At 45.8% G+C, this 14,508-nt stretch overlaps 1 protein-coding gene across 1 annotated transcript in view; it reads left to right on the plus strand.

The window, feature by feature from the left end:
- The first annotated feature begins 6,281 nt into the window (after positions 1-6,281).
- Positions 6,282-14,508, plus strand: part of LOC111861453 (chloride channel protein 2) — an 82,733-nt gene continuing 74,506 nt past the window's right edge. Inside the window, exon 1 of the mRNA XM_023846053.2 lies at positions 6,282-6,468. Coding sequence (XP_023701821.1) covers positions 6,409-6,468 — 60 coding nt within the window. The 5' untranslated portion in view covers positions 6,282-6,408. The remainder of the gene's footprint in view (positions 6,469-14,508) is intronic.

A 14,508-nucleotide genomic window follows, 5' to 3' on the forward strand; every position in this document is an offset into this window, starting at 1 on the left:
GATATTATGAATGAACGACACGCATACAGAGAGAACTGGAAAAACCGCGTAAAACGCATGAGCGAAAAGAGAATTCTCAGACAAATGACGGACTAGACTTCAGGGTAAAAGAAGCCGTGGACGACCCAAAAAGAAATGGTAAGGCCAAACAGGATCCGCAACAGGCCTTCGGGCCTGATGCCTGATGTACAAGAAGAATAAAAACAAAAGAACATAAAATGTCATCATATTAATATAGCTAAAAATGTAAAGATATCACTGTAACAGGTCATGGAGACCCATAGGGTTGTGAGACGTCGAGGATCCCACATTTTCTAGACAATAGACTCCCAGACAGAGATGAGGTCAGCTTTACGCGCCGGCCGCCCTTTACCCTCCCAGGAAGATTCCTAATATCCATTTCTGTTAGAGGCTAAGTCGACCCCAGGGCCACAGCGAGGCTGGAAAGATTAAGTCAATTGAAAAATCGAATGACCTTATCGGGAATCGAACCCAAGACCTTCCGGCCGTTAACATAATGCCTCAGCCATAAGCAATAGCTGGATGTTACGTCACGGCGCAGGGGGGCGTGGAGTTATCCCTCCCTGCCACCACTGTTATGTCGCAAGCAGGGGGGCATGGAGTTATTCCTCCTCGCCTCCACTTGTAATGTCGCGACGCTGGTACCACTTGTAACGTCGTGACGACGGAGGTGTGCAGGTACCCCTCCTTGCCACCCCAGCTTATGCTGTAAGGAGTTAACACAATACTCCTAGCTCACCCTCTGCCAGGATTCTCCTGTTTCGGGGGTTTCCTTCTCTCAAAAAGCTGCCACAATCTATTATATGTCCTCTCTATTGTGGGAACTACCCCCTGACATATAGTCATAGCCCCTTCTTGACACTCCTCATATGGTCTACAGGTAGCAACGTAATACATTATTATGATTCTTATTATTACATCTTAAGGGGGGCGTTGATATCAAGGCTACTAAACTCTGCCTGTGTGGCAGGTGCCTATCCCTGTCCATTCCTAGTACCTCTCCTTAAACATTCGGCTGCTATTGCAACTCTCCTTTTGGGTAGGATCTGCTGGAAAGGTGATTATGGGGTGTGAATCACAATCCCGGTACGTCCTATCCTATCTATCTACTCTGTCTATTTACACTCTTATATATACATGATTTACAATATTTACATTATTAACAAGGCCGACTTTCAGTCGGGTCTACATAAGCTTCACTTCACGCTACACTAGGAACCTCGCCCTCGGGGGTGTGAAACTGGAGTCTCTCTCTCTCTCTTCGACTATGGCACGTATTAATCGTTCCATGGGATCCTGTTTCCCTCCTATTCATTAGATACGATTACACTATCCTTCGTAAAGTTCACTCTTAACATAATTTACCCTTAGTTATATATATTAAATTCCCACATACTATATGTATCGTACACGCTAACCATAACCTTGACACATACACTATAAAACCCTTATTGCCTGACTAACATCCTAGGCAATTACATTTTACATTATTCTAGTCTCCTCCCCTAAGGGCTCGCCGGGTACACTGGAGTTGCACATTAAAATCACTCAACAACACTGTTATCAACAATACTATTAAACAACATGGCTGTTATGCGTAAAGAAACTTACTTGTAGTACCAGATGCAGGCAAACTGCCTCCGCTCGCAAGGCCCATGTTGAAGAGAGCCTTCGGCTGACAACTCAATATTCTGCGTTAGATCAGAATCCCAAGTCCCTCGAAATTCAGTAATATATAGTTTTAATTTGCTAATTCAGCTGTTGACGACAGAGGGTAGTTAACTCCTCCCTTGTGTTCTAAATTCCTAAAGTTATGTTCTAATTGGTTATTATCGGTGGTTGTGGGAGGGCCTATGGCGTCTCATCGCTGCGTAATTAATAACATCATTACCTTCAGTGGCCGAGTGAGGCAAGCTTCTTGCTAGGGCGATTACGCATGAATGCTGATCCTCAACATTCTTACCCTAGTTGCCTGTCCAGGTGTTGTCATCTTTGCTCTTTCACTGCAAAACACTTTTCGCAAGTCTCCAGACACTTAGGTAATGACTTAAATTTCCAATCCCAAATTTGAGCCACTACACTGGAAACTTCTGAGTAGTGTTTCAAGTTTTCAAAACTTAGAAGTGAAAGAGGCTCTAGTTTAAGAATATCCGATGTTCGATTGGCTAACTGCTCTTTCGTGTTATTTCGCAGTACAGGGGCTCCCAAGGAACTGAAATGTATCAACATTCCTCGCTGGCTAACGTAATAGACTGGATTGTCATTAGTTCTCTCAAACCTATACTCTATGGTATCTGTTCTGATTGCGCCAGTGCTCACGAACGGCTAGCATAAACCTGTGTGAAACGGCTGATGGGCTGGCTGTAGATGTCAGACGATGCATTATTTGATCAGTTCTGTTGCTAGCCTGTGGAGTATCACTTGAATACGAAAGTAACGTTCTTATTTTATTTTTTCAGAGCGTTGGCCGGGCTAACATGATTATTATGAACGCTCCGCAACTTCGATCGGGGCGATAATTTCTGCTAAGTACTGGTGAAGACTTTACGTGTGAACAGTGACGCGCATTTTAGTGAGAACGTTAACAGATCATGGTCGGATTTGTACACATTTAATGGCAGGCTCGATAAGGCTATATTTCATGTTGCCAATTGGGACAGTTCCGTGCATGTCCCGCATTGTCATGAATGTCTTGCATTGTCACCCATTGACTTTCACTGGTTTACTTCGTCACGATGCAACACCTTCAGAATGCCAATTACCGAAACTTGATATCAGAATTCGAATGGCTCCCATGGCCCCTTCACATATGCCTTGTGCTGTGTCTGAGGAACGACTTCACAGAAGAACATGTCTGTACAAATAATATTTCGTCTAATTTTAATAATAAAAAGGTAAATCTATCCCTGTGACAGGCCATGGAGGTCCATAGGATATTGAGCCATCGAGGCTCCCACATCTTCTATACAATCGGTTCACTGATGCCGGTGATGATGTCAGCATTACGCGCCAGCCGCCTTTTGCCCCCAGGAAGATTCCTGGTATTCATTTCTGTTAGAGACTGAGTCGACTCCAGGGTTATAGGGATTCTTGAAGGATTAGGTAAATTGAAAAATCCAATGACTTATTCGGGAATCGAACCCGCGACCTTCTGGCTTGTAGCTCAAGCGGTTAGTCACTGGCTTCCCACCGCGGTGGGCCGGGTTCGATCCCGGGTCTTGACAAGTGGGATTTGTGGTGGACAAAGTGGCGCTGGGGAGGGTTTTCTCCGAGTACTTCGGTTTCCCATGCCAATCTTCATTCCACCAAATTTTCCATCATAATGATCACCCGGGGCAGGTACAATAGGCCAATCAGTGGCCGCCGTGACGAGTGGACCCAGTTGACTCCACCCCCCACTAAGCGAACTACGCTACCGCATGCCCTAATTTCAGTAACACTACCAACATTTTAGATACCAAACATTCTTATGAGGCAAATTTTTATCTGAGGAAGTATAACCTCCGAGTATTCTACCATGTTGAAACTTTGCTACATGGCCCAACCGTGCCAACCTCCTTGGATCATTGGCTATTCCGTAAAGGTATACATCATGACCTTCCTCATTATGTAACTTTCGCCTCACAGTTGATCAATTTCCACACCTGTAAGCCATAAAATGAGACGTGTTCCAGGCCGAGCTTGCAAGTTCACTGATTCGTGTTGCCAACAGCGAGGCGACGTACAGACTGGAATGCCCCAACGAAACTTCCGTTTTCTTCATGACTGACTCCATTACGAAACACAGTGTTTCATGGTTTCTGTCACAGTGAATCATCTATGCACACCTCCAGTCTGTTACTTAAACGTTCCATGAAGAACTGTGTTCGCCTGTTTCAACATTAGGACAACTCCCTTCTGCCTAGCGCAACAGGGTTTCCTGCTTGACAAACTCTTATCCATTATCTTTGCTCCTGTAAACCAATGTCTTGTTCTTCATTCTGCCAACGACGGAACGCATATAAACAGTATTTACAATTTGTGTATCCACATCCAAGAATACGGGTCATGTTCCCTACAAAGAGAGAACCAAGTGGAACCCGTAATTACACTCGGAAAACAAAATTTCGAGCCATTAAATTTACAGCGGGTGTAGACATTGTTATCTTCGTACTCTGAATAATTAAGTCATGTGCGTTTTGTACTGAGCAATTAATAGTTTACGGGAGAGCGACGCAAATGACGTCTGGTGTTCTAGTGACTATTGCTATGTACAGCGTCTTTTATTGGAGCATGTTTGTCGGCCTCCCCTGATCTGTTTCGGGCACGGGTTCGAAACCACTTCTTACACTGGGGAGTAGACACCGTAACGAGAGGTAACTGTCCTTTCCAACAACAAAATACGTAGGAATGAATTCCAAAACGTGCTCTGTACTTCAGTATAACCTCTTCAATCTGGTTACACTTTAAAAGACACATGGGATTAGAGCGAGAGGACTTTCAGACTGTGTTGAGGGCAGCTGGAGAGACTGAAACCGCACAAGGCGGCTTGAACCGGATGGAGGAGACCCTGGAGTTCCGCTTGTGACATGAAGAAATTGCTGCAGTGATATATATTTTTTTTATTTTCATCAAAACTACCCATATTGTTACATTTTCCATTTATTTGTTTCCTAACATATTTTAGCCTTTTAGGGCTATCATTTGCTAAATTAATCCGGATTATAACTTAATTCGGATGAACTCTATCCCAGATTAATCCGGATTAGCGACGGTATACTGTAATCCCATTTCTAACACGTAATGGCCATTCCCTGGGTACTTCTACTGAACTGGAGCGCTCCCCCAGTTCCGTGCTCGGAACACGCAACACACCGGCGGGAGTGCTGAAGAAGTCTCTGGTTATGTGACGAGCCAGCCATAGGCGTGTTTCCGCTGAAATTATTGAAAATGTAGAAATGCGAAACCTCACTTCGCGGTCCGCCTACACGTTGTAAAGTTGCTGTGGGCCCATATACATCAGAAGATTAATGGCCTGTTGCTATGGTGATGACTTTCCTGCCCATCGGAATCCGGAAGGGCGCTCACAGAAATTGAGTTCAACATCGCATTCTTCTCGATACAAGGAAAACATCTCGAGCGCTGAGGGCGTCCCAAGAAGGGACTGTCGGACTGTCGCTACATCTCAGTTTAATGGAATGGGACTGGGTTTCGTGAAATGCTCTGTTAAGGCTGACTGTTGTGGAGGCTTCTCAGGTGGCAGCTGTGTTCACCATGCTCCAGAAAGTAATATCACGAATATTGCCGCTGTCGGGATCTGCCTCGGCGAGGAGGTCAGCCAGAACTGTACTTACAAACTTACGTTCAGACGGCTTCTTTTTATTGCTAGTGGGGTCACTACGGACACTTCTGCCCTATTGTACAAACCCCAGATGATAGGTGAGGGTGATTGTGGAGCAATTTGTGGAATGAAGATTGGCAGGGGAACCGAAGTACTCGGAGAAAACCTGCCCCAACGCCACTTTGTCCACCACAAATCCCAAATCGAACCCGGGCCGCCGCGGTGGGAAGCCAGCGATTAACCGCGTGAGCCATGGCGCGGCCTTTGGACGGCTTAATAACACGTTCACGGGTCGCCCTGGAATTGCGCGCCTCTATAATAAAACATAAATATTAGTTCAAAGGCCTTAATCGCTTTGTATATTAATAAACATTCATTAATTTTACCTAGTCTTCAGTCATTTCAATTAAATCCACACCGCAAGAAACGTTTGGTTTTATGTCAAGTTACACCTGAGTGTCTTTAAAAATGTAATCAAATTATCACGTCCAACAAACTTTATTACATCCATCGTCATTAAACGTATAGCGTTTCCTTAATTTGCATTTCAATATTGTTCTCCCAGCTTAGTCTTCTAAGCGTGTTACGCTGTATTCATTCGATACAAATCATATCCTTTCCTTCCCTCAGATATTATATTCCCATGCCTTAGTTACCTCCCGGTATTACGAGAAGATGATCACAAAGATATTGCTTTTGTACCCACCTCCACCCGCAACTTTCTCCTAGGTCAATAAATTTTCTTTGGTCCTGAATGTTCCGCTTCTATTCTACTTGGATAAGAGACAGTGTCGCTATCTGCAGCAGTTTCAAATGCAGGAAACGAACTTTTCTTTCCGCATATCACTACACCGCTTATCGCATGTGACGCCTACAGCTCATTGATACAATTACAATTCAGTAGTGGCAGTAAATTGCCAACAGGTGGCAGGCGCGTGGCGGATGTCAGTCGACGCTTCGATTCTCAGTTGTTAACTGGCCGCTATGGTGTTTGTGTCGGATCAGGTTGTACGGTGACCGCTGTGTGATTGTTGTGTCTATTGCCATCATTTTGTGCATCAAGCAAGATGTCACAGAGACTTCAGAACCTCCAGCAGCAAAATGAACTCGGATATCAGCATACTTTGGTAAGCCACGTAATTCTTTGTTTGCTGATGTCGGCTTGTAAGATCAGACGTGATATTTATATTTGCAAAATTTTACTCCCCCGTTGGAAGTTATTTGTTTAATGGGCCAAAGCAAATGCTACTCCGTTGGTGTATCGTAAAATTGCGACATGATGGCTGTGTTTGCATTCTCTGTACATGTTCTTCTGTATTCGTAAGTTGAAATAATTTAATATTATAGTTCTGGTTTTAATTTCAACTTTCATGTGGATGCATCAGCTGTTGGTAGGCGCGATGTGCAACCGATCTGCCGGCTCAAGGTCCTTCCTCCGCTGCAATAGGTCAAGGTCGAGCCAATTGCAGTTAAGGAGGAAGAACCTCAGGTAAGATCGTAGTTTTTGTGTTCTAATTTTATCTCCGATTATCGACGACCTGGGGTGAACGTGCCCTCTAGAAGGTCAAGTTCTCAATGCCATGTTGAACTTCATGTTTTGATAACAGTGGAACATCGGAGCGGAAGCAAATATTTCTGGAAGATTTGAGGTTTTTACGACGGTGACCATGAAGAATGCCGTCTTCTTGGATGTGGTGCCGTGTAGATCTTGTGTAAACCGACGTTTCGGAAGAACGTATCGACTCCATCTTCAAAGTAGGCTCAGTCTGCAGCCACCTTCTCACGCTGGTTCCTCGCTCGCGGATGTTTCTACCCTGAAGATGGAGGCGGTACATTGCTCCGAAACGTCGCTTCACACAAGGTGTACACGGTGCCACATCCCGGAAGACGCCGTTCTTGAAATATTTGAAGTATTTTCAGTCGACTTTACAATGCAGAGGAATCTCGATTGTGGTCTGGTTCCTGTCCAATGGAATGTCAGGGGCCGCTGTCGTTCTCAAACACGTTTTCAAAGCATCTGTTAGCTATCTTTATTTTATGATTTTGCCCTGCATGCTGATGACGAGACAGTACTTGAATGAATGAAGCCAGCGACTAACCGCTTGAGCTATGGCGCGGCCATTATGCGATACATACTTTGAAAACGAAATTGCGCCCTAGAACGTTTTCTGTTACCGAATACCGAACAAGAACAAATTCAGTCCGACCGGTAAAGCCAGTTTCAACAAAATCGATATATCACATTTTGACCCTTTTGCGCTTATCGTTATCTTCCAGAAGATAGCAGCTATGCAGTTTTATTTGGGACCCATGCTTTTGGAGCTGAAATGGACATAAACAGTGAGCACCACCGACCCACGACAGAAAAAACCGCCAAATTCTGTCTGTGAATAAAACTCTTTCAACCGCACACAGAGAGAGAGAGAGAGAGAGGTTGCATTGCAGAAACTACTTTTTGTTTTTATCCATGCGACCTCAAAACGTCTGAATCAGTGAAAATGTCAGCAACGATTTCTTCCGCTGTCACAATACCGTTTCGGCCTGCGAGACAGTAAAAGTGAATCGAAGCATGGAGCACTCGTAACTGCGCGAAACTGAGGACAGGCCTGCCAGGTGCCGTGAAGCTGCTGTGGCTGTAATGCAGGGGCCCTGCTGATCCCGCATCGCGACAAAATGGGAGGTGCCCGACCGACCCAACCATTTTATTAATACCTAGGATGAATGCACAGCATAACGTGGAATTACATCCGTCGGGGTCAAAAGCTGGCAAGTCTGGCATCTTGCACCCCCACCCCCCGCATTTTCGAAAAATATCGAAATAGGGGAAAATTTTCTGGAATATTAATCATATTTTTTTAAATTATTCTTCTATCCCGAATAAATTACAGGCCAGTCAGTTTAAGTAGCCTTAAGCGGCTTAAACATAGGTTTGCCAGCAAATTTTCTGACCCCCCCCCCGTTACACTGGTACTGAACGTGACGAGACGCTAGGACGTCGCTGTTCAGAGGGTCCCGCTCCTGTCTTGTGTCTCGGAGGTCACGGTGTCTAATCTCGGCTGGGACATCGAGTGCGCTCACCGAAGTTCTCGGTGGTCTTCCTCAGTCATTCCATACAAATCCCGAGATGATACTGCAAGATAATCACAGCCGATTCCTTCCACATCCCTTCCAATTCATCATTCACCAGTCAAACTGCTTTGCCCGCTGTACGGTGCGATGTGCCGAGAGACACTTCCCGTTTGCACAGCTGCCTGTTGTGAACGAATTGTCACCGAACTCTTTCCAGCAGACAGTCGCACGTACGTGTATGTTGCAGAAATCCGAAGGTTCATTACCTTCTTCACAACAGCCCATATGTCCCGAGCCACGTGAATAAAGTTCCTGTTCTAGCTCACTCATGGAGCTGAGCCCTTCTTGAGGAGCCGCCAATTCTGCAGCTACTCAAGAACCTCCCAGCATTTTATGGAACCTGAAGGTTCCTCACCGTGTTCACAAGAGCCCTCCACTGATCCCTATCCAGAGGCACATCAATCCAATCCACACAATCCCATTCTGTCTCTCTAAGATCCATTTTAACATTGTCCACTCACTTACGTCTTCGTCATCCTAGTGGTCTCTTTCCTTCTGCCTTTCCCACCAATATCCTATATGCATTCATTCCTCTTCCCCCATTCGTGCTACATGACCTGTCCATCTCATCCTCCTTGACTTGATCATTCTAATTATACTTGGAGAAGAGTACAAGTTATGAAGCTCCTCATTATGCAGTTTTCTCCAACTTCCTGTCACTTCATCCCTCTTCGGTCCACATATTTTCCTTAACCCCCTGTTCTCAAACACCCTCAGTCTATGTTCCTCCCTTAATGTCAGAGACCAAGTTTCACACCCATACAGAACCACAGGCAAAATTATAGTTTTGTATATTCTAATTTTTATGTTTCTAGACAGCAGACGAGAAGACAAAATGTTCTGCACTGAATGGTAGCTAGCGTTACCCGAGTTCAGTCTCCTCTTAGTTTCCTCCTGAATCAGCAAGTTTCTGTTTTGATGTTCCGCTTTTAAGACCCGGGGTAGCTGAGACTGTATAGCGACGGGCTGGACGGCCGAGGTTCGATTTTCTTCTTAGTGTACGGACCTTACGTGGGGTCCACGAAACCTCATGTCCAGCGATTTACGCGGGGTAAAGCGACCGGGGCCTGAAGGTGCCCATGTCCATCTAGTCCCGAGGCCGAGAATGCTGGAACTATCCCCCCATTCCTTAGTACGTCTCCATAGCATAGGGAGAACGTCCAGGTACCCCAGGAGCTTGGGTAGCTGGGTCAGTATAGGACCTAGGCTACGGCTGGACGATCGGAGAATCGAGGTTTGCTTCTAGTTATGGTCAGTAATCCTCCACAGCGTGTAGACCGGCCCAGGGGTCCGCGCAGCCTCCTGTCTGATGGGTACCTGAGGCTATTCCTGCTCCAGAGGCATGAGGCACTCACCGTGCACATAGTGTTGACGTTAGGAATACGTGGAGCTACGCCTCCACTCTCCTGTATGTCTTCGTGGTGTGGAGCTTATTTGAGCACAAGGACAACTTTATCTTTACCTTCTGAAGGGTCTCTTACTGCGATATTCTGTAACCAAAAATTCGCATACACTGGAAGCACATTGCTCGCAAGGAAGTCGCACACAGATTCTGTGCTTTCCAGGAGAATTTGTGTTGGTTGTGTTGGCACCCCTGCCACTGTGCACACAGGTGACAGTTGACACTCATTATCACACATCGGCTAAGTGGGAGGGCACGCGAGGCTTTTAAAAATCGCGTTCATTAGAACTCTTAGGAAGGACGGAAAAACACGCGAGGCCTTCATCTGTGTGGGTGGATGTGGAAGAAATTTCGTATAGAAAGTTTATAATTTGCAGGGAATTAATTCTTGCCAGAAGAAGAAAACGAAGGAGAAGAAGAACAACAACAACGACGACGGCGACGACGACAATTCGTCTGCTTTATCGCGTAAAAATTTTTGTGGTGATTTAAAGCTGGAAAGAAAATAAAACTTGAAGCAAGCGCTTATCAGTGCTGTCTGCGCACGCAGATAAAATCCCGCTGTTTACCCTTTGAACCACTGACCCACTTATTTGACTATGATGTAAGATGGCCCACTTAACCTGAACTAAATGTTGTCATGTGAATTAGATTTTGAGCCAGGTCGGTGTGTAAGCGTTGCCAACACAAAGAGACAAATTTACCGGACTTCCGAGCGCCTTGGGCCCCAGAATAATAAGGCCAAGGATGTTCTGATGGTCTGGACACGTAGCACGCGCGAGGTGGACACTGTAGTGCTCTTGCTACAGCAAAATAACTAATTGCCTTCATCTTGAATCCTGACCGCAGAACGACAATCTTGATTGAGGTTTTGTGATTTTCCGCAGTTGCTATCGGTGAATGTCGGGAGTGTAGGACGGCTTTAAAGTAGGCCACGATCGTTTCCTTCCAGATTCCTCCCGCTTCATCATTGACTATTATCGTAAAGTATCCCATTCGGTGCTGCATAACCTTACAAATTAATACGGAGTCGTGACAGTCGTGCAACTTTGAGACAGAGAGGGAGTGGCTTGAGCTGGCTAGGCCCACCTTGTTATGTTTACGTGTAAATGGGGGAGAAGCCAGACGCGGACCAAGGGTTCGTCTCCTGACAGGTTCAAGAATGTGCGACCTCCACACGAATGACACTTTCCTGGTTCCTAAAGCGGCCGGAGCGTGAAGCTGTCCGGACCTGGTGTTGAGAATTATAATGCGTGGAGTGTTACCATTATTAGCGGTGCTTGGCACTGACGAGCCATTTGCTGTGTGTTTGTGGACATGACCACGAATGGCATGCGACTAGTTACTGGGTGGCCCAGTTGCACGCTGCCCCTTCAACATCTTCATTTGCACTGCCCATTACGTCACTAGCATACTGCAGCATTTCCTCCTCAGGGTAAAGGTAAAGATTAAACACCACTTCCTGAAGGCGTATGGGGAAAAGGAAGTATGCCTCCACACATTTTTAACAACTGTTCTGGATGGAGGTGAGGGGTTAGTTTCACATTCGGGCTTATCCCAGTTACCCAGTGGGTGTGTAGGTCTCACAGCCAATCTTGTGTCTGTGGTGGAGAGATTCCTGCTCCTCCTGGGAATCGAACCCGGTCTCTCAATCCTTAAACTAGTTACTATACCGACTGAGCTCTCCGATATCCATCTCATGAGAATGGAAGGCTAGAAATATTGTCACGTGTATGTGTGAGTGTGACTATAGACCGGGTTTTGGATTGAGGAATAGATTATTGGCCACTGACAGGTCGTAACTGTAAATAACCATAACACTCGCTGATTTCCGCACTTTACAAATCACTCCACGCTAAGTCTGGGGGCACGCGGTGGAGTGGTTTAGGCACTATGCTATAAGCCGGAAGGTCACGTATTCGCGTTCCAATGAGGTGGATTTTTTCAGTTGTCCTAATCCTTCCAGCCGCATTATGGCCCTGGGGTCGACTCAGCCTCAAACAGAAATGAGTACCAGGAATCTTCCTTGGGGATAAAGGATGACCGGCGCTAAAGGCTGACAACCTTACCGCCATCTGTGAGCCGATTTTCTAGAAAATGTGGGAGCCTCGACATGTCACAACCCTATGAGCCTTCACGGTCTGTTACAGGGATAGCTTTACTTTTTCACCTTTTACCTACACGCTAAGTCTTCTCCAGCCTGCAGAGTCTTCACTAGTCGTTGCTTGGTAACAGCTCTCAACAATGGAGATTCTTCAGCTTTTGTGATCATGTCGTTGCCCGCTGGTTAACACTCCACAACCGAACTGTCCACTTAATCAAAGCGTAATCTCTTCTCAGCCTTCCTTGCAGAACTCAACTCTCAACTGACTTGGTCGCCCCAGTTATCTTCTTTATTACCCCTTTGCACGGACCGAGTAGAAAACGCCGTTTCCAACAGTGACTTTATTGTTGCGTGCGTATTCGTTGCCTAGAAACGGGTAGCAGAACACAGTTGTTTATTTTCCTGTCACAGGTAATTGCATACCAACGGCTGTACACACTACAATATACATTTCGCGCGGTCGCCATATTGTTATGTACAGTTTTAGACGTAAAGACGGTGTCTTCAGAAAAGCTATCGCGATGTACTTCAAGGCCGCGTATTGCATGACACTTGTTCTGCGGTAGTCGATTGATTGTTTAACGACACTATATGAACTACAGATGATATTTAGCATCGAATGGAATGGGAGGATTGAGAGGATGATGTATGGTAAAGGTGAAGGGCCTGAGAAAGAAACGGTAGTGGCCAACGACGATGTACTGCCCAGCATGCGGTTGCTTGGTAGTCATTTCTGAGAAAAGGCCGATCCCCACAGAGGGTTGTCCTGCATCGTAAATTCGGATTGGAGAACCGTGAATGGGTTCGCTTGAAAGGGCTGCGTCACAGGTCAGGGAGGTGGCTTCTTACCGCGAAGCCTCAGGTTCAGTGCCACGTCACTTCATACAAGATTCCAGGTGTACGAAGTGACAGTGGAACACGTTCTATTCTGTATATCTTCCACGTTTCCCCATCTAATCATCATTCCGCCATTGCCCCATAGAAATTATCACCGTCCCCCCCCCCCCCCCCCCCCCCCCGCCGCCCCCCCCCCCGCGCCCCCAAGACCGCCTCCTCACTCCCGNTTGGCCAGACAGAACAGTATCATTTTCTCAGTCTGTATGTTGGGGATTCCCTCTATGGGTCCCCTAGTTATGATTATTCCCTGTTGGTGGTGCTGCGAGCGATAGCTCAAACTGCTTGCTATGAGGTCAGTTTCCTTGTCTTTCGTTCCTAGTTTTATCCTTGTGAAGCTAATATTTGCTGACAGAGTTACTAAATTTCAAACGTATTGTGGAACCCGAAGTTTTGTTACGGTGCTCACAAAAGCTCACTACTGGTCTCTCACATGAGCCAGCTGAATCCAGTCCAAACCCCCACATCCCAATAGGACATTTTGATATCTTCGGCCCCTCTATTCTGAGCTGTGCCATGGGATCCCTTATCTCTGCGCTTTGCGATTCATGTCCTCCCTGACCAATTCCTTTAACATTAATTTTCTCATTGTCCACCCATCTACACCTAGATCTTCCAGGTGGCCTCTTTCCTTCAGGATTCCCTATTAGAATGTTCTGTGCATCTGTCTTCTCTTCCAGGTGTGTCACGTGGCCCACCCCATCTCCTGTTTGTTATTATCCTAATTATTTATGGTGAGGAACAAAAGTTATGAAGCTCCTCATTATATCTTTTTCTCCAGTATCCTGTCACTTCTCCGCAGCACCCTCAGTATGTGTTCTCTTCTTCATGTGAAATAAACCAAGTTTCACACCCATACAACACAACAGGTACAATTAAATTTTCTTTATGTTTTAATCTTTTATGTATTTAGACAGGAGACGGGAAGACGAAAGGTTCTGGGCTGAACGGTAGCAAGCATTTCCCTAATTCAACTCCTCTTAATTTCTTCATGAATGTAAGTTTGATTTGTAACCGTCGTTCCAAAATATTTGTACGATATAATTTCCTTAAATTTGTTGTGCAAATATTCGCAGTTAAGTTCTCAGAGCAAACAGTCAGATCTGTATGTTTGTTGGCCAGGGTTTTATCGTCTGCTTATGTTTTCCAAGGACACACTTAACAAGTGGCTCCGAGTTGTGTGTGTGAGGGGGGCGCAACTTTGGCAGAACCCATGAGGGAGCTAGAAAACTCCAAATCAGTGGAGCGATTTTCATCAAAAGCTTTACGAATATAGTGAACCCTCGCTAATCCGGATGTCGGGTAGTCCGAATCGCAATGTGAAAGCAACTGTTCGGAGTTAGGAAGGCAGATGAGTCTCCTCTCTGTTCAGACTTAACTTGACAGTTCCTGCCAAACCTGCATCATTACAAGTGCACACGTGGCACTTAGGAAGGCACATGAGTCTCCTCTCTGTTCAGACTTAACTTGACAGTTCCTGTCAAACCTGCATCATTACAAGTGCACACGTGGCACTTAGGAAGGCACATGAGTCTCCTCTCTGTTCAGACTTAACTTGACAGTTCCTGTCAAACCTGCATCGTTACAAGTGCACACGTGGCACTTAGGAGGGCACATGAGTCTCCTCTCTGTTGAGAC

This window comes from Cryptotermes secundus, unplaced genomic scaffold (assembly GCF_002891405.2).
Source record: "Cryptotermes secundus unplaced genomic scaffold, Csec_1.0 scaffold693, whole genome shotgun sequence".
NCBI lineage: Eukaryota > Metazoa > Arthropoda > Insecta > Blattodea > Kalotermitidae > Cryptotermes > Cryptotermes secundus.